This window comes from Podarcis vaucheri (assembly GCF_965113315.1).
Source record: "Podarcis vaucheri genome assembly, chromosome: 1".
Taxonomy (NCBI): domain Eukaryota; kingdom Metazoa; phylum Chordata; class Lepidosauria; order Squamata; family Lacertidae; genus Podarcis; species Podarcis vaucheri.
This window is the reverse complement of record NC_138759.1, coordinates 62,631,018-62,655,284: the sequence shown is the minus strand read 5'-3', so window position 1 is coordinate 62,655,284 and position 24,267 is coordinate 62,631,018. Positions and strand designations below refer to the sequence as shown.

General features: G+C 42.3%; 1 protein-coding gene across 4 annotated transcripts in view; it reads right to left on the bottom strand.

Annotated features, from left to right (window-relative positions):
- The window catches only part of NELL1 (neural EGFL like 1), a 382,749-nt gene that overhangs the window by 25,704 nt on the left and 332,778 nt on the right, over positions 1-24,267 (bottom strand). For 2 of the 4 annotated variants that reach the window (XM_082195852.1, XM_082195851.1), the window contains one exon: positions 13,095-13,235. The exons of the other annotated variants lie outside the window; for them this stretch is intronic. In XM_082195852.1, coding sequence (XP_082051978.1) covers positions 13,095-13,235 — 141 coding nt within the window. The remainder of the gene's footprint in view (positions 1-13,094; positions 13,236-24,267) is intronic. 4 annotated transcript variants of the gene reach the window in all.

The window sequence follows — 24,267 nt, the reverse complement described above, 5'->3', positions numbered from 1 at the left end:
TGGTAGTGGGTTCAGGCAGCACACTTCGCTGGCCGCAATCCGGCCAGCTACCCCTCGCATGCTCCTACTGCTCAGAATCTATCTCTACCCTGTGCATTTGAGAATGTAGTCATAATGGAACGAAGTAAAGTTGTTGCAGAATTTCACATATCTGCCAGGGATGAGAGGACATAAGATATTCCAAGTGAGTGAGATATATATATCACTTTTAAATGCTTAAAATAGCTGTTTAAAACTATTTTTTACTGGTAATCTTACTGTTTTACTGTAAGCTACTGTGAGGTTGTAGTTTTTACAGCCAAGTGGTGTATGAATTTTATGAGGTAAAATAAATAAACCCAATAAAAATTCAAAACATCCTGGTGTTGTAAGAACTATCATTTCCAGCATCTGTTTAAAAATACGTATTTTTCATTTGTCCTATACTGTTCCACTGTAGCATAGTTTGTTACTGTCAGAGCTGCCCAAGGTCCCAGCTCACAAAGGACCAACGCCAGTTCGTTCTTATATACAAAAGTCTTTATTGAAGTTCATTGGCACTTTGACAGCCGCAGCGCGCAGCTCTACGTCTGAAACTCTAGACCGTCGAAGCTCCGTCTGAGTCTCCTCCCCCCTTACACCAGTTTAAGACTCTAGCCTTGCTCCACCTCTTCCTCTGTTCCTTCCGCCTCTGGCTCCGCCCGTCAGCTGGGGTCTCGCCCTTCCTCGACTCTTCTGACGCTGAATCCCCCGAGTCCTCCCCCTGCCTCCGGCGGGCTTTAGGACCTGGTTCCCAATCCGGGTCCTCTGCTGTCCCGCGTGCCTGTACATTTGAACTTGGCGCGCGCGCCCAACCAGCAACCTTCCTCCTGACCGTTACACTGCTCCTGTCACTGCTTCCCCCTTCGGGGGGGCTAGCTGGAACTGACCTCTCCTCCTTTCCCCCACTCTCCGATGGAGGCGTGGTCAGCCCTGACTCATCTTCTCTCCCTGCCGGATGAGACGCTGGCCCTGCCACCTGGGATTCTTCCCCCCCCCCACTCCGCTCTGGTGGGGAAGCTGGTCCTGATTTCCAGCTGTCGCTTTGGGAGTCCCCTCTGGTCCCTTGTTTCTGGTGTGTTCCCCCTGGGACCCCCCTTGCCCTGACCATCGGCGCCTCCTTCTGGGAATCTTCTGAATCGCTGGAGAAGCTCATGGAATCTCTCGGGTCACTGCCATACTCCCCTACGCTCCCCTCAGATTCCTCCCCTTCACTCTCCATTTCCTCTCTGCCCTGTGCCTCTGCTCCTGAGCCCGTGACAGTTACCTTCATCATCCAGTCATTAGAAAGCAGCAATCATATATGTGCAAAATGGATAACAAGCCTTCACTCAGTTACATCACCATCATCAAAACTATTTCTTTTAAATCTAAATAATATGCCTTTCCATCTAAACCCAATCTACCAATCTCTCTTCCCATTATTCTGTCTTCTAAAACTCTGCAACTGTCTCAGTTTTCAACTCTTATCAACAACTGGTCCCTCCCCTCCCCAAGGCCCCCAAAGTAGATCCTCAATCTATGGCATAACCAAAAATATATGCTTATAATAAACATGTAGTTTTGTAATATATTCAGTACCTATTACACAGTTGATATTGCCACAATACCATTCAAAAATCTGACCAATAGTGGGCAGAAGTAGTGGACAATAGGCAGGAAGATCTTCAGTTTGGTCTTTCTCATATCTTCTGAATACTTTGTTTTTAACTGATTTCTACTGAGAATTTTAGTATTTTATTATATATATTTTTAAACATCTTAAGAGGGTTTTTTCAATTAAGAGGTATATAAAATATGTTAAATGACTGCTGCAGAAGCGCAAATTATATGGAGTGCCAGGCAGTTTCCCTTATAACACCGTAGGTGGCATCAGTTGCAAGAGAGAATTCCCTTCTTAGATTTCATGACTATAGATTGATAAATTGATTATATCAAGATTATGCCAAGGAATGACATCTGCAGACTTGATAGTCAATGAATTTGTTATTTATTGTGTAAACAGTATGTTATATTTAAAATTCTTTTTTAGCAGATTCATGATCACTCATGAAGGAAATAGCTCTCAAACTAGCCTGATTTCTCAAGTAGAAATACATTTTGATGCGAAGATTTAACGATATCAACTAGATGATATCGACAATCTTCTTAGGTGGAATCTTCAAGAAAGAAGATTCCACCTAAACATTAGGAAGAACTTCCTGACAGTAAGAGCTGTTCGACAGTGGAATTTGCTGCCAAGGAGTGTGGTGGAGTCTCCTACTTTGGAGGTCTTTAAGCAGAGGCTTGACAACCATATGTCAGGAATGCTCTGATGGTGTTTCCTGCTTGGCAGGGGGTTGGACTCGATGGCCCTTGTGGTCTCTTCCAACTCTATGATTCTATGATTTTATGAAATCCAGCAAAGCTGCATGATAAATATGACCCTTGCATTTCTTTTCTGGGAATACAATATGTACATCCATCTGTAGAAAACTATTCTGATTCATTTGCCTTAACATTTCTAGCTTCTTTTAGACAGACTGGACATTTGCTCTTAGTATTTGATGGGAAAGTACCAGTTGCTATTTTTTATTGCTATTTATTTGGTGTTATTACTGTATTATTTCATTTTGTTTATATATTTTTAAGAGATGCAGCCACGTCAACTTCAATGCAAAGAAAAAGCAGTAGGCAAGCAGAGGAAACAGGGAGGTAGGCAAGTCATAGAATCAAACGTTTTGAAAGGCACCTCAAGGGTCATCTAGTCCAACACTCTTGCAATGCAGGAATCTTAACTAAAACATCCATGGCAGATGGCCATCCAACCTCTGCTTAAAAACCTCCAATGAAGGAGAGCAAGTGCCCACTGAGTGATGGGCTCAGATGAACAGCCAGGAAGGGCCAGGGCAGCTCCCAGCAGCTGTACTGCTCAGCTGCTACTGTGCACCTGCCCCTGAGGCTGCTGTTTTGGCTTCAGCCATGTCAGAGGCTATGGAGGAAGAAGCGTCAGCAAAGTAGGAATGTGGCTGGGGAGCTGCCTCAGCAGGGAAGAGGCCTCCTTCATTGACCACCACTCCTTTTAATTCTCCTCTCCATAGCCACTGATGACAGTAACACAGAGCTCTTGGGACCGGGGTGAGCTGTGAAGGGATGGGGACTGACCCCAGGGTGTAGAGTTTGGAGGGTAGGAGAGCTGTGAAGGGGTGGTGTGTTTGGCAATTTATAAAGAGAGGGGTTTGGAACTTGGGTTGATGGGTAGGCAAGCAATGTAAGCCAGGGCAGGAGCCCCTGGTTATTTTACAATATTTATATGCTGCCTTTCCAGTGAATTGTTTGAGTTGTGCATGACTGTGCAATGTGGTATGTATTGCATTTCACAGAGTTTGGTAAATAAACAAAACTGAGTGGGAAGAGGAGTGAGAGGTGGGTAGCAAGGGATGGATGCTAACAGAGTTGGCTTGTAGTTGGGGCTACAAAGATTAAGCTGTGTTCATGTGCACATCCTTGTGCATTGCAAGTCAGGGGTGTAGAAACTGGTCACCCAGATGTTGATGGACTACAACTCCTATCATCTCTTACCATTGGTAAGAAGTTGATAGACGTCCGAGCCCAAATCCTATTTACACGTTTTTGTTTATACTGTATCATTTTGTAAAACTGACTCATTAAAATGCCGGAAGCAGAACACAATTTTTCAGAGGTGCCACTTTCTCCCCTCCCCTTTGCTTAATTACTTCTCTGAGTAATTTACCTCTGTGCTTCATTATAATTGCAGCAGAAGGCAGAGAAACAATGAAAGCAACTACTGCAAGTTCATTTACTTTGTTTCCCCGACACTTAAAATGTTCCTGTGGCACCAAACTTCATCAAGAGTACCGTATTTTTCGCCCCATAAGACGCACCGGCCCATAAGACGCACCTAGATTTTTTGGGGGGGGAATAAAGGAAAAAAATTTTATTCCCCCCCCCGGTGCGCTGCGCTACACCAGGAGCTTGGGGCGTGCGGAGCTCAGCGCGCCCCAAGCTTCTGCGTGCCGACAAGGTCTCCGCTAGCGTGGGAGAGCCGGGCGCCTCTCCCAGGGCTAGCGGACCCCTGCGCTAATCCAGAAGCTTGGGGCGAGCTGAGGTCAGCGCGCCCCAAGCTTCTGCGTGCCGGCAAGCAGTCCGCTAGCCCTGGGAGAGCCGCGGGGCTCTCCCAGGGCTAGCGGATCGCTGCGCTACACCAGGAGCTTGGGGCGTGCTGAGCTCAGCGCGCCCCAAGCTTCTAGGTGCGCGCAAGCAGTCCGCTGCCGCCCCAAGCCTCGCGCACCCGATGGGACCTCCTGCCGGGCGCGCGAGGCTTGCAGGCATTCGCCCCATAAGACGCACCCCGATTTCCCCTTCATTTTTGGAGGGGAAAAAGTGCGTCTTATGGGGCGAAAAATACGGTAATTCTGCATTTAGTGGGCATCTATTTTTGCAGGGGGACGCGGGTGGCGCTGTGGGCTAAAGCCTCAGCGCCTAGGGCTTGCCGATCGAAAGGTCGGCGGTTCGAATCCCCGCGGCGGGGTGCGCTCCCGCTGCTCGGTCCCAGCGCCTGCCCACCTAGCAGTTCGAAAGCACCCCCGGGGGCAAGTAGATAAATAGGTACCGCTTACCAGCGGGAAGGTAAACGGCGTTCCGTGTGCGGCTCTGGCTCGCCAGAGCAGCGTTGTCACGCTGGCCACGTGACCCGGAAGTGTCCCCGGACAGCGCTGGCCCCCGGCCTATAGATGTGAGATGGGCGCACAAACCCCAGAGTCTGTCAAGACTGGCCCGTTCGGGCAGGGGTACCTTTACCTTTACCTTTATTTTTGCAGGACTTTTCACACATAACACAGTTCTAAGAGTTATCCTGTCAGGGTGAGAAAACATGATAACTGTCACAAAGAAAGAAGAAGAAATAACTACAAGAGTGCTAATTTCAACTTCAATGGTACATTAAGCCATTACAATATAATCAGATATAACAAATGTATGCTAGGCTTGCAACCAACATATGCAGAAGTTGAAGCTATAAACATTGCTTTGACAAATCATTCTTCACAGGCAACTTGCCATTTAACATGCAATTTATTTCCTAGTTTTTAAAATGAAAGCTAGTAGCACATCTAAAAAGAAATAGTGTGGTTTTAGTGAGACTGTGAAACATGTACTATGTTAACTTTTAATATTGTTGAACTTTAGAATATCCAAAGCCATAAGATAACTTTTGAAATATGGTTAGTACACTGTTTCTTTCAAGCTGTTTTTTTTTAAGAACTGTATTTTTAAAGAATTGGATGCATTTTTATGAGTTCCCTTCTCTGTTTACTTACAGTTGATATTTTGCAGTGCATTAAAGATAAAAAATTTAAAAAAGAAAAAGATTCCAATCAGAAAGCTAGCAAAATGTGTTTGGATTTTGCCACCTCAGATTGTTAATACATAGAATACAGAATATAAATAGTATAAAGTAACACATACACACAATGCAATGGAAAACCATTGAGATTGTTTACCTTGTACCTTATAAAGTCTGGCAAATTGGTCACTTGTACTTTATGGCCAATCAAGCTGAGGCATCCACCATTCTGAAGGGAAAGGAAGATAATGCTGGCCAGTTTCTCCTTCTGATGCAGCCCCTCCCCCAGTTCTGTGTGAGAGGATTGTGGAACTTAAATGGGTCAGGATGGCAATATCTCAAGGGCCACCTCTCCCCTGATAAACTAACCTGGACCTTGCAATCAGCATCTGAGGCCCTCCTTCATGTGTCCCCCTCCCCAAAAAGGTGCCAACATGAGAACAGGCCTTTTCTGCAGTGGCTCCCTATATGTGGAATGCTCTCCCCAGGGAGGCTTGCCTGTCACCATCATTATATATCTTTCCTTTATATCCAGTCTTTGGCCTTTAATGATCTCTGGCCTTTCAGAAGTAGTTTGGATGTTTTTTTATGTATTTCTCTTTCCTCTTGGTTTAATTGTATTTTTATGTGGGTTTATTGTCTGTTTGGTTGTAAGTTGCTTTGGGTTGCCCTGGACAAGATAAAGCAACTGACAAATTTAATGACAACAACAACTATAACTACTACAACCACCACAACTTTCCAGAACATCACGGATAGAGGCAAAGTGTGCAGGGGGACAGGTGGGATCTGTGCTAGACTTACTCTCATGCGCACAGTGCAAAACTGCTCTGTTGAATTGCAGGGTGAGAGGTGTTTGTTCCTGATTTCTTTGGATGCTGGCAAGGAACAGAGTGGGAATACTTGCTACCCGTTCTTATCACTCTTAAAGAGTTGTATGTCTTCATTCCAAACACATATGCATAGAGCTGCATAGAGTTGGCACTAAATCCAAAGGTTGGAGTCATCATATAATTACCAACACTTACAAAAATACAATCCCCAAGGGCTGGGGATTGTGGGTGGCACTAGCTTAGTCCAGGAGCAGACCCTAGCTAAGCTAAAGCATAACAAATAGGCCAGGTAAGGTGGATCATGCCCCCTTCCTAGTAAAATTAAACTAAAATACCCAGGTCATTTTCCTCCTGGTTAATTAGCAATCCTGAATCATTAAATCACATATTGTATTAGAGTTCTTTTATAAAGTCGGGTCTGAAATATGAAAACCTCAGCTGCTGCGCTGCATCAATGATGCCACTGATCTGTCAGTGGCCTAAGTTTGTCACACATTACAATCTAGTGAATTCTAGGGACCTCACCAGGCTACACTACATCTCATTAGTTCCATTCTGGGTTTCATTTGGGAATTCTGAAGAGTGGATTTAACTTATCCTAAGATGTTTTTATACTTTTGGGAGCACAACCAAGTGGTTCTTTTAGTGCAGATCAAGTTACTGTTTTCTGTCATACTGTTCAAATTGAATTGCAGTAAACTACTAATCCGGATAAAGGCTTGATATGCAACTCATTATGATTTTGCTCCACAATGTATTCCTCATGTATGATTATGAAGTACTCTGGAGCCTCTGTGGAACCCTCCAAGCACCTGAATGCTAACATCCCATTCATTTTTATGAGCCTTCAATCAGCTGATAATTTTCAGAATTGTAAAGTTATATATGATTAGACAAGATCTGTTCACTGTATTCATATTTTACTTCTATAGTTATTTCTGAAGCCTGTGGAACTATTACAAGCAATCAGTGAGCAATCCCTTTAGTCACATTTAAAAAGAAATTGACTGAAGTACTTTTAAAACATTACAATCTGCTTCAGTATTACATAGCTGCAACTGTTTCTAAAAATTAAAGCCTGTTGGAGACCAGTTTATATAGAAAGTAAAAACTGGTCTAATCTTTTGGCACCAGACTGCAACAGCAGATGGCTCAGCAATGCTATTTAATTAAAATAACCCCATTAATTTCATATTCCATTTACATCTTACACCTGGACAACAGTGTCTAACCTTGTGAACTTCCACATCGGTTGGCAGGTCAAAATGAGGGCAGTGGGGTTTGAAAAATAATAAAACAACAATAAAATGTTGCTGTGTGTGTTGTTCCTGTTCAGAGTTCCAGCCACCCAAACATGACCTCTTCCAGAATTTTCAACTATTTTCCTCCTCCCACTCAGTTTTTCAGACAGCAGTCCATGACCACTTAGCATGTTCAGTACTCACTGGACTCTTTTTGGCTTCCTCTATTAGGTTTTTGTTCCCCCTTTACAAAAATGTATTTATACAAAACTTGGACCTTCCTGAAGCCTGCCAAGACTTCCCTGTTCCATAGGAATGGCACCATTTTGACTACATATGGACCAGCATTCAGAGAAAGATTTTTTTTTTAGTATATCAGGAATGGCTATTTTATAAGCCTGAGAGCTGCAATCCTTCCCAGCATACTACAGGGAGAGTAGCCAAAAGAAATAGACATGCTTATCCGATGGCCTTGTGCACAAATGAAGTACACATTGCACACACACATCAGATCACATGATTGCACATCCGCCCACACGCACGACACATAGAGCCCCTATGGATGCACCAGAATACCACAGAGAAAAGCACAAACTTTGCTGGAAAGGGAGGTAGAAGACAGGTGGAAAGAGATGTGATTTTCCTCCTCATCAGTGCGTTCTATAGGAGGGGTAATGATTTTCCTTCACATCTATCTATCTATCAGTGTTGTGATAGAGAGGAAAATCACCTTCCTGTCAGGATGCATCAGATCCCATCAGGCCACTCCCATCTCCTAACAATGGTGGCAGGAACAAGAGATGAGATGTGTCATTCACCACCAGCAGTAAAATGGACTGAGGACTAGTGGGCTGGAAGAAAGGCTTGTAGGGCTAGGCTGGGGGTTTGCCACCCATATGATATTGAAAAGTACCCTTTTCACATATGAACCAAAGCTCAATAGGAACAAATTCTACATATTGTGAAGGATATTAAGGCTTGTCTGGAGCATTTTTTTTAATAGATAAAAAGTACCCACTCTAATGACTACATTGTCCTAGATATATCCTGATAAAGGTCTTCTGCTTTCAGTAGTTCGAGGGCACCCTGAGGTGGAAAACTTATTTTTTTATATATACAATTCTTACCCCACCTTTTCTCCCTTAGGAGCCAAAGGTGGCTTACAATGATAAAACAGATTAATATTCAAATACCATTCTAATGTTTAAAATTTAAGAGAGCGGCAAAACAACTAAACAGACCACAGGGTGCATAACACTAGCTCTTCTGCAAATCATCATCTAAGGGCCTGAATGAGCAAATAAATCATCAATTTATATTTAAGCAATTCAACCATGGGTGCATTTTCAATGTTCCTAGATGAGAGTTCCACAAGAAGAAGAAGAGGAGGCATTTGGACTTGATATCCTGCCTTTCACTCCCCTTAAGGAGTCTCAAAGCGGCTGACAATCTTCCTTCCTCCTCCACAACAAACACTCTGTGAGGTGAGTGAGGCTGAGAGACTTCAGAAAAAAGTGACTAGCCCAAGGTCACCCAGCAGCTGCATGTGGAGGAGCGGAGACATGAACCCAGTTCACCAGATTACGAGTCCACTGCTCTTAACCACTATACCACGCTGGCTTCCACAAGTGGGAAGCCACCACAGGAAAAGTTCTCCCTCAGGTCCACACTCTCCTCACCTCAGCCAAAGGTGTAACTATGATTTGATTGTCTGTTGCACAGCGTAGAACCCTGGGTCCCAAACTGTTTAGGGCTAGACCCTGAATTGAAACCAGTACCATACTGGCAGACACTGCAAGGTGACCCCCCCCCTTTGTGCACAAGAATTCTTTCACAATATCACTTTACTGTGATAAACAACAATAATAAGGGGGTGAAATCACTGGTGCCAACTTTAGCACCACAGAAATGAATGAAACAAGTTTTTCCCGAGTCTGCATATATGTATATTAAATCTGTGACTGCTATTTTTGAACAATAGTAGTTTTTTGTTTTGTTTTTAGTAATCCTGATAAGGGTAGAAGTAATGGAGGATCCATTATAAACTCCGAACCCTTAGGGTCCTTATTGGGTTATTTCCATTACTGTGATTTGCAACATAATAACCAGGCAAAATTTGAAACATCCAATAATGACTTTAAGTATGAATGACTTTCATGTGGAGTATTATCTATTAAAGCCATGAAATACTGTGAAATTCATCGTTTTTGACATAATCATGCCTGTGAAATCCACTGCTGAGGATTTATTGGGCATACATTGCCTCATAGCAACCATCACTTCAAGCCAGAAAACTACACAAAAAAATTAGTGGTGTTGGTTACTAAGCCTTCTAAAATCCTATTTTAACATGCCAGTTGTAGCCCTTTTCTTTGCATTTGAGAGAATCTCGCACTGCATTCCTACCAATATTTTTAAAAGTACAGTGACTGACTGATAGTGGCACTCCAAAGTTTCAGACAGGACGCCTTTCCAGCCATATCTGGACATATTTTTACATGTTCTGACAGGAGCAAAGCTGATTTCTGGTTTTATTTTTCCTCATAGCAATCACAGACTGTTAACACTTAATTTACCTGAATCCACTTAAAGCCTCAATGTATACACAATGTACAGTACACAGCAGACATCTCGCCTTAACCAAAATCTTTCTGCATCTCTCTCAAAGCAGGAGCCAAAAAGGAAACGCCCACTACACAAACAAGTGGTGGCAGCTCAGTGACACTTGAGGTTCCCAAATGAAACTGGCAATGAAAGACAAAGAAGCAATGCAAAAACTGGGCTGGAACCTAGGTTTCGACACAGAACAGACCCTCCCCATCAGCTTTTAAGAACGTGCAAACAAGAATCCAAAGTAGGTTACTGCTTCTCTCTTTCCCTGGCCAGGTGATGGAGGGAGCAAGGGATGTAAAGGTGGAGAAATTTGAGGTTTTTTGAGGGTGTGGGGGAGGAAAGGCTTGTGGTGGGAAATTCGGGACTGCATGGCAAAGTGAGAAGCCATGATGGCTTAAGGGTTTTTGTGAAGGTCCTGGCATTTTTGTGGCAATTGGAGACTATTTATCCAGCCTCTTACCCTAGAAACCGCCTAGAGGAAAACACAACACCCTCCTCCAGAGAAAAAGACAAACAATAATACACACAAAACCATGCCCAATAAAAGAGGATGAGAACTCACCTTCATTGAACCCTGAATACAACCCCTCCCCCAAGCAAAACAACCTTATAGACTCCCCTCTCCAGCACCATAGGCAGGCTGGTTTGGGGCATGTCCTGAGCAGCTACTATCACAGTCCGGTTCACGGGCGATCAAAGTCCCGGCAGGGGACGTCAGGACCGGGGGCAAGATGGCGGGGTGGGAGCAGGAACGGGGGTCCAGAAGCCAGGAGTCAAGAAGCCAAGAGTCCAAAAGCAAGGAGTCAAGTTGCTGAGGTTCAAGCATCAGGAAGCAAGAAGCCAAACACAGCAAGGCAGGAAGCGTGTTGCTGTGGCAAAGAGGTGAAGGAAAATGCTGACCTTATATCCCTTCCCAGCTCTTGCCACCAGGTGCTGTGAGTTACCAATCAGCCTCACCTGTGAGGCTGTGCGTTGCCTCTTCAGAACAAATTTAGGAAGACCCCAGTCCTGCAAAGTCCTATTGGTCACAAGGCCTGGCTCCTACATGCACACCTGACAGCTACAGCCACTCAGGCAGATTGCTGACAGCCTCAGCAGGGCCTAATCCAGTTGTAAATACCTGCTGGAAACAGCAAGCTCTTAGAGAAAGCATTCTTCTACAAGAGGGCAGGGAAGCGGTTGTTAGTCAATACCTCTCCCTTTGATCCAGCTGCCTCTCCCCTTTTTACCTCCTTTTGCTGTTTAAATGACTTTGCTAACAGTCCTGAGCAAAACCTAACAAGAATGTTGTTCTTCCTCCATTACCTACTTGGTCTTCACAAAAACAGGTGGCACATAGCCCTGTTAGCATTTGCCTGCTTGATGTGCAAATGTGCTGTGAACAAAAAGTTCAGGAAATAACTTACATGCAGGGAGGTTAAGAAAAATCAAGCTCAGCCACAGATAACTATAAGAACCACGCAACAACACACATGGAATCCAATGACCTTCCTGTATACAGCACAGCTACCCACTATATCCCCACCTCTCTCTCTCTCTCTCTCTCACACACACACCACATATTACACAATCTATCTCACTCGCACATTATCAGCACACGATTGACAACCTCACAACTCAGTTCTAACAACATGCTCTATGTGGTGCTGTCCTTGGGCTTGCTCTGAAAGCTCCGGCTGATGCAAAATGCTGTGGCAAGACTGTTGAGGGAGACAGGCTCTGGCCACCACATAACCTTAAAACTTATCTCCATATGCGCCCACACCACACCATATGCTCCCACACACAAGGCTTTTAACAGCTTGGGTCTAGAACACATTAAAGACCACCCAGTTCCTTATATCCCTGCCTGATTACTGACGTCCCGGGGGGGGGGAGCCACGGTCACCAGTCCCCCGTGGCTCGGGCGCATGGCTCATATCCACCAGTATTGTGGGCCCAACTTTGTGGAACTTCCTTCCGGGTGAGATCAGACACAGTTGGACATCCAGAGCCTAGTGAAGAGTTTTTTATTTCAGCAGGCGTTATTTCTGTTCTTATAGTTAGTTTTCAGCCAATTTTGCCTCTATTGCATTGGTTCCACCTACTGTACACCACTTAGGAACAACTGTAATGGAGTAATATAGAAATAGCTTAAATAAATAAAACTCATACTGCATATACAACATGTGCCCCCCATTCTCTCTCCAATATGCACACAAGAAATGCAGATACTAACTGGAGTAGTGAACCTTTTCCAAACTCTTCACAATTAAATTTGAGCTATTGGCACCAGCAGCCAACTCTGTTCTGTTGTTCGCTGACCTCTAACACTAGCAGACACCTAAACTTCTGTAAACAAGCCCAGCCTTAGGAGCCTGGGGGGGGGTTGCCTCTCTCTGCGTCCATCACTGCCCATTAGTTCAACACACCTATCTGCTTCTGGCTGGGCCTCATTTTTGTTCCATATCCACACAAGCACCCATTTTTCTTAATCATTTTTTCCTCACAAAGGCAACAGAAGAATCAAGTGTTCTCTGTTAACTGAAAGAAAAGATAACTGTGCTCTTGGTCACTTTACGATAAACTACACAAAGCGTGTTGAGAGTTAACAAATAATGGTAAAATTAAACAAAATTCCAAATGTGGTCAATGGAGGGAGGGGGGAATGCTGACTTACAATGTGTTGCAAAATCATTGTGCTGGAAACGTTAAAAGATTTGTAAGTTAATGCTTTACATCCTATAGATTTTGCAGCATAAAGAAACATAGATAGGGCCTGTTTTGTCTTAAGTGACCTACCGAATATAGCTAAGGGAGGCAAATCACCAATATGACCTCTAAATGCACATTTTCTGTATTACATTCAGAGATTTGATGGTTCATCTCTCTTGTAATAATATTTAAATTATATTACACAGAACAGTGCTGATCTTAAACAAATGGTTGGTTACATCCTAAGTTTAGCGTTAAACGTTGTCTTTGGACATGATAGGCTGTTCCTAGTAGTAAGGATATGATACCATGCAGAACAATAACATAACTTCTCTGCTGTTCTTTGCTTACCAACACAGGACTCCCCGGAAAGTGAATAGGTTCCATTGTCATGGAAACCGCTTCTGCACTCACAGTGGTACCACCCTGGGAGGTTAACACAGCGTGAATGGTTGTGACATTCAATGATGCCCTCTGCACACTCATCAATATCTGCCTCAGAGAAAAACACAAGCCAGCCAGGATATTAATTTCCTTTGACACCAACAATTGCGATACTTAAACACACACACTCTTCTAGAGATAAATAAACAAATATAATACATATTTTAATGAATGGGTGGGCAATCTATCAGCAGCACACTGGAATTTTGCCATTCCTTATCCTAAGTTCACTCTCTGCAATCCTGAGGACTAAACATTTACATTCTTTAAAACAAATGCAGGGAAGTTCCAGAGGGTTTTAATCAAGACCCCCCACCCCAAGCTTTGGTGACAGCTAGTTGCCAATCTCTTTTAACACAGCAGAAAAAGAAACACCTTGTTTTAAACTCTTTAATCCCCTTATCTACATATATTGTTAATTACTATAAGGATTTGGAAGTGCAATTAAACGTTTAAGTAGGAATTTAAAAAAAAAAAAATCAACTAGAAAACTGCTCCTTAGTTTTGTGTAGAAACAGTTGGTTCATAGGTTGAATAATTAGATTACATATATACCAAAACGAAAAGCTATGATTATGGTAATGATTGAAAAGAATGTGCAAACTCTGTGAATTTAAAGTCAGACCTTTGTTAGAATATGCAGATTTGCAGGGGGGGGAGTTAATTGCTGCTTATCTCCCCACCCCACCCCCTCAATGAAAAAGGGGACCTTCTGAGCGTGTGTGCATGTGTTTTGTTTTCTCCCACCAGTTTTTCCTGGGTTCAGCCATTTAAGTCTCTTCTGCAATTCTCATGCTGCAAAATGGAACTATTAGACTGAACCAAGGAATTTAAACAGATTGATGGGGAGAGCTTCCTGTATCACACACGAGATCTTCAGGAGACACAGGGGTGGTCTGGCACCTTCCCACCTCCTTTTTTTTTTTTTTTTAGTTCCAACTGACAAAGCATGCCTGGGATCATGGGAGAGTCGCAAAGTCCCTTGGTCCCTTGGTCTCTTTATAGATTTGGCCATGCAAAAGTGTCATTTGGAGGTTTTAATGCTCAGTAGCTGAGATAGCGTGAAGCTAGGAATTCTTGTCTGGCTCAGATTTTACTTCGTCTATGAGGTACCGGTAAATATTATGAGACCCTGAATTGAGTCTGGAGAATGATAGGTATCACTTTGAATTTCTGCACCTAAATGGAAAAGGGGGGCAGTGGAGAGAGAGAAAAAGAGAAAATCTGAAAATATTACCTTGTGTTGCCATTACACAAACTGCAGCACAGTTAATATAGCTGGGCAGGATAAGAAATTAGTACTCTTTTGGCCAAATTTTAGGTGCTAGAGTAATAGTCTGGCAGCAAAGATAGATGTTCAGTATTGCTTTTGGTTTTTGGTTTTTTTTAGGTGTAGTGTACTGTAGTGAGCCTAATTTCTAGCAAAATTGTCCTTAATCAGTAATTGTTGTTATTTTAATGCCTGTTCAGCCTCTACAGCATAGATGGGGGACCTGTGGTCCTTCAGATGCTGGACTCCAAACTCCCATGTTCTCCAGTCAGCATAGCCAATGTTGATGATGGGAGTGGTTGCCTAGCAGCATATGGAGGACCACAGGTTCACCTCCACTGCTGTATAGTATAAGTTGTTTGTGATTTTGTTTTTAATATTTGACCTGTCCCAATCACCAAAGTAATATGCTGCTGCGGGGAAGCAAAATGCCCTGAATCAAGCAATGACTCTGACACCACCCAAACATGTATAAGTGTACAGTGGTACCTTGGTTTAAGAACAGTCCAGTTTAAGAATGATTTGGTTTACAAACTCTGCAAAACCGGAAATAGTGTCTTGGTTTGATAACTTTACCTCAGTCTAAGAACAGAATCCGAACAGTGGAAGGGCACCGTTGGCAGGAGGCATCATTAGGGAAAGCGCGCCTCGGTTTAAGAACGGTTTTGGTTTAAAAATGGACTTCTGGAACGGATTAAGTTCTTAAACCAAGGTGCCACTGTACTAGCAAGCACTAATACAACATTCACCCAACCAGTATACGATCACCTTCCTTTCACATTCTCTACCATCAACAGGTAATCAATCCATCATCTCAGATCTGACAGTGCTCATTCATTCAGCAGGTGAAGAGGGCGTTTTGTGTTTGCTGGGTCCATAAAATGTAAATACAAAATTTTAATCGTCCCTTATCAACTTCAACCCTGGCATTAAAGCTAATGAAGTTCTAACAAAGATGCCAGGCTAAGAGCAACCTTGGATTTTCAAAGGAAGTGGCAAGAGGGGATAGTGAAGTGACTCCCTCTTCCTACAGTTCCAAATCTCACCCAGAGGGAGGAAATGCACATCTTCCAACATAAAGAACGCAATAATCAGAACCAAAACCTATCAAATAGCATACAAATTCATGAAAAATCCATTTAACAGTAAAATGCAAAAGAGCCCTGCTATTTTTAATATTTTATTTTGTAAACTATTTAGAGATGTGATAAAGCAGCATAAAATATCTTAAATAAGAAAAAATGAATTACAAATTTAGATGTGATGGGATCCTGTAGGATCCAAAAATGCATTTATGTGTCCTCTTCTTCCTGCTTGGTGTCTAAAGGATTCCCCCAAACTCTGGCAAACATGCACAAAAAGGGAATTCTATAGTTGTCTGTTAGCTGCACATCTCTAAATAGTTTCAACATAGACATGAGCCACATTTTAATGGTTGAAAATATCAGATTTCCTGCTTTCTTGATAACTCATGTTTCTACTCTGCCTTATAGCTTGTAATTTCAAAAACATTGTATCAGGACAAGTTAGAGAATATGACAAAAGAGGCAAATATATTTTAACAGCAGGTATGTGAGCAGCTGTAGATGCAATGAAGCAAATAAGAGCATACTTTTTATTTTTAAATTGGCAAGTCAGATCTCCCAAAGTACTCCAATAAACATGTGCTGCCTTTACAAAGGTTCCCACCCTCCAGTTCTTCTGCAATGTGGTGCTGATACAGAGCTCATAATCTATAATAAACTTGGCACATTATTATTGCACCTGGAAGATAGTCTCCTCTGAGATTTTATGCTGTATGTTTTGGAAGGCAATGTTTAAAATTATCAAATTAATTTTATGTTAACCTTCAAGTAATTAAGAGGCTGTAAAATTTTTGAGGCTGTTCACAGGGAAAAATGGCTGAATCTTCTGTTTAGATAGAACTATTACAAAATCCTCACTTGGATGATTTGCAGGATCACTGCAGGGGGTATCACCAATAATAAATTAGTGTCTTTCATTAAAAAAAAAGAGCTGTTTTCATTCACTGGGAATTACTTCTATCCAAAGAGGCAAGATTAAAAGCAATCTGAAAATAAATTCCTTCTCTTCAGATTAAGTACCGGTTTACACATGGCCGGGGCATGTGATTTTGTTCATATGTTGCTTTATCCACAGACCACAGGAATGAGTCTTGGATTCAAAGACCTTTAGTTGCAACAGAAACTAGGGCTTATTGGTGCAATCTGTGCAGCAGCATCACAGTTCTCATTGCAGGCTCATATGCAACAGCAGTGAGCACACAAGATAAAGACTCCAGATGAATGACATTTGGTCCGTTTTTAGCTTTTGGTGGTGGTGGTGGTGGGGATTGAGCTCTGTTGTCAGGGACCGGTGTGGTGTGTGGTAGAGGCAGAGGACCAGGGGAGTGAACCAGGAGAGAAGACCAGTGATTTATGGGTGTAACACCACCCAAAATGCAGGAGCCAGGGGAGGAGGGAGAGTCAAGGTAGTCAAAGGTGGAGGAAGGTGTGCAGAATGTGGCAGAAGAAGAAGGGATGATTCAGGTGAGGGACGGTTCAGTAGTTTCCCCACCTTCCCGCACTCCACTGTTTCCTAGAACCAGAAGGGACTTGAAAAGGGAAGAGCAGCAGCAACTTCTGTGCAGGAGAAGTCTCAGGTTTCAGGCACACAACCCATCAGAGGAGGGTATATAAACTGGAGGAGCTGCAACTGCGATAGGGCCCAGACCTGTGGACAGCTGCCTAGAGACTGGAAGCATATGAGTGTGTATCTGGAGCACGGTGGAAGTTGCTGTGTTTCTCTTGCCAATAAAGAGTTAGCTATCAGATGTGTGTCTTCCTTATCTGGCCATGACATCTGTTGAAGGGTTAATTGAACTGGTTGTTATATGTTTGCTATGGATTTTTACTACTGCTAGATGGGATTTTATTGTTGCTAGGTGGGTTTCATTATTTTATTTGTTCAGGGTCAAACTTTGATTTATATTCTCATTGTTTTGTATGTCACCTAGACACCCACTCTGAAGCTCACTGCACAAATAAATTAATTGTTAGGATAGCTGTAAACCTCAGAAAAGAGGGCTTGTAATATTATAAATGGAAACAGATTTCAGGTAAGGTTGATGATGGCACCCACATTCCATTTAATACAACCCCTGTTCAACTATAACATTAATATGTGAGTGAAGAATAGGAGAGAAATAGCAGAAATCATATACCATGTCAGAGCATTTTTTCAGCAGGAACTCGCTGGAACTCAGTTCTGGCACCTCTCAGGTGGGTGCCATTGCCATTATAAGAGAACAAAGGAGGTGTTCATGGTGAGTTCCAGCACCTCTTTTTCTAGAGAAATAGCCCTGATAGTGTTCATTGCCGAAACCTGTTTTAAACTGTGCTACTGTCTGTTTTACATCACTTCATCTCAATGTGTACAAGTTGCAAAAATCAAACATGTGTCAGAATGCTTTATAAATCCTAGTTCTATGGGAATTTCATTGATTGACAAGAAAAAGAATTGTGGGTAGGGCAAAAATTAAAAATGTGCACTTTAAAAACACCTTGCCTGATTTCCAAATATTAGGTGAGCTTTTAAGGGGTTTGATCGTAGACTTCAGTGCTGCCATGGGTGCTGCTGTGTGCTTGCCTTTGGATAATCTTGTAATGTTACCTTTTATAGCACCAGTAGGGCCAAGATATATCTGGATCACCAGCTCTAAGTCTTATTATTTATTTCTGTATATTTATTTCTGCTTTGCAGATTAGCCACCAGCTTCATTCAGATCACATTTATATTACAAAATGCCATAATAAAAGGAAAACCCTTCTGTTATTTAGCGCCAATTCATTGTTATTTTTAATCTTGCCATAGTAACAAAATGTAAAAATGGTTACTTGGTATTCACTCTAGAATAGTCCAATATGATAATTTGACATAGCAAGCAAGCAGCCACACTGTAATCTCATCATTTATCATTTTGCCTTATGATATATTTAGCCTGGTGACGCTTTCAGTTCTGCTCTTGCAGCCTCTATTGCTGCTCTTCCTGTTAGCTGCATCTTGGAGAAGTTAATTTCAGCTTACAAATGCAGCACAAAGCTAGCTGCCCATTACTATGGTTTGTGTGGCTTAAAATATTAAGCCTTCTCCAAGACAGTTTTCCTAGAAGTGGAATTTATCATGATCTATTCATGTGCTGCCGCTGATAGAACAAGTTAAATCCTATTGAGTAAGTTCAGCTGCAGACCATTTACACACAAACTCCCCTTTTTCTTTCTTCCCTTTGTATTATAATTCCCTAGCATTCTGATGTAAAGATTGCTTCCATGGATCAGTCTTCATCTGACCTCTCTAAATTCAATTTTCATTTTTTCATTTTCAAAAATCAATAGAATTTTCCTGCAGTTCACTCTTGTGGCCCAGTAACACTGAAAATATATTTGATTTAGATTTATGGAGATAGATGTTAACTGCTTGGTAGATTGCTCCCACAACATTTAAAACATGAGGAACTCTGGGTCCTTGTTAACTTCTCTGAATTATGGAGAAAAGGGTCAAACAGTGCAATGTTATGTAAATTATTTTAGGAAAGTGAAGTATAGGACTGGATTACTTTTAAAGTAGATCACTGTCACATGGCAGAATTGCAACATTATCTATCTGATGAAAGAGCTGAGGTTAGAATTGAAAACTTAATATCTATTTGGAAGATACAAGAAGGGTTGTTAATGTACCCTTCATGTCAAACTCCAGCGCTTACACAAAAGCTAAAGGGGGGAGGATCAATGAAAAGGGCCTCAAGCTAGGCATATTTTCATTCTGACTAAACCAAATACAGACAATATGTCACTGCTGAGCTGACACATAGTGGAGGGTGATATGAATGGATTCCTTGCTTCATCAAACACAGGATAAGAGTGATTCAAAGAACACAATAATAATAATCCTCTACAAACTGGAATGAGCAACACAGTGATTATTTATGAATAATACTTTTGATACTTGTACATACCACTTTCAGTATTTAAAGCACAACACATACAGCATTATTGTATCCATTACAACAACTTTGTAATGTAGATTCGTGTAATAACCACGATTTTCTCTTTTGATTGGTCCAAAATACTACTGTTGAACTGAATCATGACTAGATGAAAGGAACATATCTTGCCAGTCCTAGCTTGACAGGCTGCCATTTTTTTCTATACACAAACCAAAATGTTGGTGCTTACCTTTAAACCTGCATATGGATTGAGAGACAAATGCATGGAAGATGGCCTTTGCCCACATGGAGGTGTCTGCATGGCAGGGTTAGCTGAATAAATGGTTCTGTCAGTTGTGACACCTTACCTATGGAACACTGTTTTCTTAATGTCTTCTGGGTGCCAAACGAAATCTTTCTATTTATCCAGGCCAAACTAAATGATATGTGAAATACATGATCATACATGGACTGCAGTACATGAGAAAAATATCAATTAACCATTCTTTCTAGCTGCAGTAATGATGAAAATCACAGCATTGGGAGAAAAGTTTGCCACTTCACTGCACAACAAAAACCCCATCCTTATCACCCATCCCATCAGCAACTTAAAGTGTGCAAATGAAAGAAGAAAGAATTGTACGTGAAATGTTGTCATTTAAGTCTGGCCCTTAAATATTACTTGAACTGATCCATAATCCTATCAATCAATCAATCAATCAATCAATCTAATCTCTGCTGTGGGTTAAACCACAGAGCCTAGGACTTGCCAATCAGAAGGTTGGCGGTTCGAATCCCCACAACGGGGTGAGCTCCCGTTGCTCGGTCCCTGCTCCTGCCAACCTAGCAGTTCAAAAGCACATCAAAGTGCAAGTAGATAAATAGGTACTGCTCCAGCGGGAAGGTAAACGGCGTTTCCGTGTGCTGCTCTGGTTCACCAGAAGCGGCTTAGTCATGGCTGGCCACATGACCCGAAAGCTGTACGCCGGCTCCCTCAGCCAATAAAGTGAGATGAGCGCCGCAATCCGAGTAGGTCACGACTGGACGTAATGGTCAGGGGCCCCTTTACCTTTACCTTTACTTGTACTTCCAGTTTACTTGGTAACCCCCCTTCCCCGGGAAAAGCTAATGTTTGAATAGCAGCTGGTTAAGGAACAACATTGAGCAGATGCCATGATTTGATTTTATCTGGACTGTGTGTCAATATGGCAGCTAGCTGCAGTGGAAGGCTCCTGGACTGATTCGGCAGAAACACCAGTTTGTGAAGAGAGGATGTGAATTTACAAAGGGGAATCTTGGACTACAGATTTGGACTATAAAGAAGAAGAGTAAGACATAAAATCCACACAGAAACATTTTATTTGGACTTAAACTCACTTGCAGAATGAACGCAGAGGCTGTTGGAAATAATGAAGGATTAACATCAGAATGTATTAAGGGAATTATTGTAATATTTTGAAATGCAGTAGAACTATGAGATGATTAAGATTCCCTCCGATCTCAAAGCATGGGAAGTCAGCTAAAAAATAATAATTTATAATTAGGCATAACATTGGGATTTGTTTGATTATTGGATAATTTGTATAATTTGGAATATATAGTTTGGTTTGATTGGAAAATTTTAATAAATATTATTTTTAAAAATCAATCAATCAATCAGTCAATCCACTTAATATCCTTTCAATGCTCTGCTGTTTTAAAATGTTTTCAACAGTTGGTTATATTGTTTTGTTTTGATTATTTCTGTCAACAGAGTGGTACTGAAGGATAGGATTTAAATATTCTAAAGATTAAAAAGATTAAAAGTGTTGCAGACAGGATGCAGCGGCTGAATGGAAGTAGCTTGCCTAAGATCACACGGTAAGTTCATAGCACTACCTGAGTTGTGATGCAGTCTCTTACAGAGAAATGCAAGCATCCAGGCTCTGCCTATTATGAGCATCCCAAACAGCAGGCAGTAGCCACCAACCGGTGGCATCCTCACCAATGGTAGGCAGCAAAAATTCCTCAAAATGAAGTGTTGGATCCTGTGCCAACCGTGTGGCTGACATTTGACAGCAAAAGACCTGATCCAGGCCTCTCTGAAAACAGGGCTCATTTGCTGTATTAAGGTTTGGATTTGAAGAAGAGTTTGGATTTGATATCCCACCTTTCACTCCCTTTAAAGCGGCTAACATTCTCCTTTCCCTTCCTCCCCCACAACAAACACTCTGTGAGGTGAGTGGGGCTGAGAGACTTCAGAGAAGTGTGACTGGCCCAAGGTCACCCAGCAGCTGCATGTGGAGGAGCGGAGACGCGAACCCGGTTCCCCAGATTACGAGACTACCGCTCTTAACCACTACACCACACTGGCTCTCAACACAGAATTCATCTCTAGTCCTTTATTCTTCCCCATGATTCCTGTTCAGGTGCTTTATGAATAAGGCAGCTATTCACAGATTCTATTGCATGTTAAATACTTTTTCTATCATGAACATAGCTTTGCTAACAGGTTGAACAACGTCACCCTGTAGTGACTTTTTAAGTACTTTTTTAGTCAAGTGCAATATTGTTTTGTTTTGTTACGAAATAGGAGAAGAACTGAATTTTGAGGAGGCTGCCTCAAGATGCCAACCCTGTCCTTTGAGAACAGGCCCATTCTGCTAAAAAAAAAACCCAAGCACTTTAGCAGTTTGCATTATTTATAAAGTTATTTATGCAGGCAGGATAGGACAATTTGCCTCAAAAAATAAAACATGATGGTTTCAGAACCTAGTAAAAAACAAAGAATTAAAACAAGTCATTCTTTTAAAATGCTTCATCATCTTCCTGCCACACTAAATATACTGAAGGGAAGTTCTGTTAGGTTGTATAATACCAAGAAAATATAAAGTTTTAATGAGACAGAAGTGGGTTTTTCAAAATCACAGCCTTTGTTCATAAAAATCTTAAAGAGGGTTGCTGCTTGCATTAAAATAAATTGTATGTCATTTCTCTCTGGCTTTCGGTTGAATAATTAATTAAATTATAGGACCAGCAGGTGCTCAGATCCCAGCCAGGCTAGGATTCTGCAAACACCAGCTCCAGAATAATGTAACCAAACTGAATAGAGGAGAAGGGAAAACTCAATCACATAGAAATGCTTTGGCTGCTAATACGCAAAGAATGGAATGGAAAATCTAGAGATGGCTCTGATTATTTGGCTCAATAGCTTTCCAAAGACTTATTAGAATACCTCAAGCCATTACCAAGAGACAACACTAATATTTCCTAACATTTCACAAATGAAAAAAGAGGCACTCTTGTGCGCTTAAGGTGCTTCCTTCCTGCGCTGCTCCTTTTGCCAGGCCAACTCTTTGTCCTCCTTGATAGTGGCCTGAGGTGGAAAGAGGAAGGGCTAAGGGTTTAGTAGGGTTGGCAAGGGGTAGAGGGTTTGGTTCTTAAGGAAATCAGCCCTGAGTGCTCACTGGAAGGACAGATCGTGAAGCTGAGGCTACAATACTTTGGCCACCTCATGAGAAGAGAAGACTCCCTGGAAAAGACCCCGATGTTGGGAAAGATGGAGGGCACAAGGAGAAGGGGACAACAGAGGACGAGATGGTTGGATAGTGTTCTCGAAGCTACCAGCATGAGTTTGACCAAACTGCGGGAGGCAGTGGAAGACAGAAGTGCCTGGCGTGCTCTGGTCCATGGGGTCATGAAGAGTCGGACACGACTAAACGACTAAACAACACCAACAACAAGAGGGTTTGGTGAGGTGAGGTAGGGAGTCACTGAAGGGGATAAGCAGGTTTGGCAAGATTAGCGAAGGATTGGAGTTTTGGGTAAGGTGTATGTGGGGGTTTGACAGGGTCAATGAGTTAAGCAAGCAGGGACACAGCCCCTAGTATTTAAATATTAATTTAAGTTGTTCTCATATTTGATGGCCACCAGGACACATTCTGCATTCCTTAATGGACCTTTAAAGATTATGCTAAATTAAACAGTAACTTCAGGATACAAAAAAGCTTCACCCTGATTTTGCTATCCAGTTCCTAAGGTTGCTAAAGCTTCCAGTTTATCCCCCCCTGCATTTTGCTATGCATGCTGATATAGAAACAGTGGATATTGGCAGATATCCCACATACATAATAAAGAATCCTAACACTCTCCGTATTAAGTTTCTCTATTTTTTAAAAAACGAAACATTTCTTGCTCTTTAAAGAGCTGAAATTAAAGAACAAAGGGACAGATATATATTTTTGACAAAGGCAAGCAGGCTGTCACTGAAGAATTAAGGGAAAGTTTGTCAAGAAGGAAACTAACACACCCCAGACACACTGACCAGATGTCTGGAAGCTGTGGCTGGATGGTTACGTGGGAGCCGGTTGAAGTTAAATCCTTCGAAGACAGAGGTCCTCTGGCTGGGGCGGGACGATATGGGATCGAGGGGGCAACTCCCATCTCTTGCGGGGGTGCAATTAGTGCCAGCACCGTCCGTTAAGAGTTTGGGTGTAATCTTCGATACCTCCCTCTCCATGGAGGCACAGATTACAGCTATAACAAAGGCGGCATTTTTTCATCTCCGCCAAGCTAAGCAGTTGGCCCCTTATCTCTCTCGCCCTGACCTAGCCACTGTGATCCATGCGACGGTCACCTCCAGACTGGATTATTGTAACTCGCTCTACGTGGGGCTGCCCTTGAGACTGACCCAGAAACTCCAGCGGGTGCAGAATGCCGCGGCGAGACTCCTTATGGGGTCTTCGCTGCGAGAGCACATTCATCCGGTATTATACCAGCTGCACTGGCTCCCGGTGGAGTACAGGATCAGGTTTAAGGTGCTGGTTTTAACCTTTAAAGCCCTATAC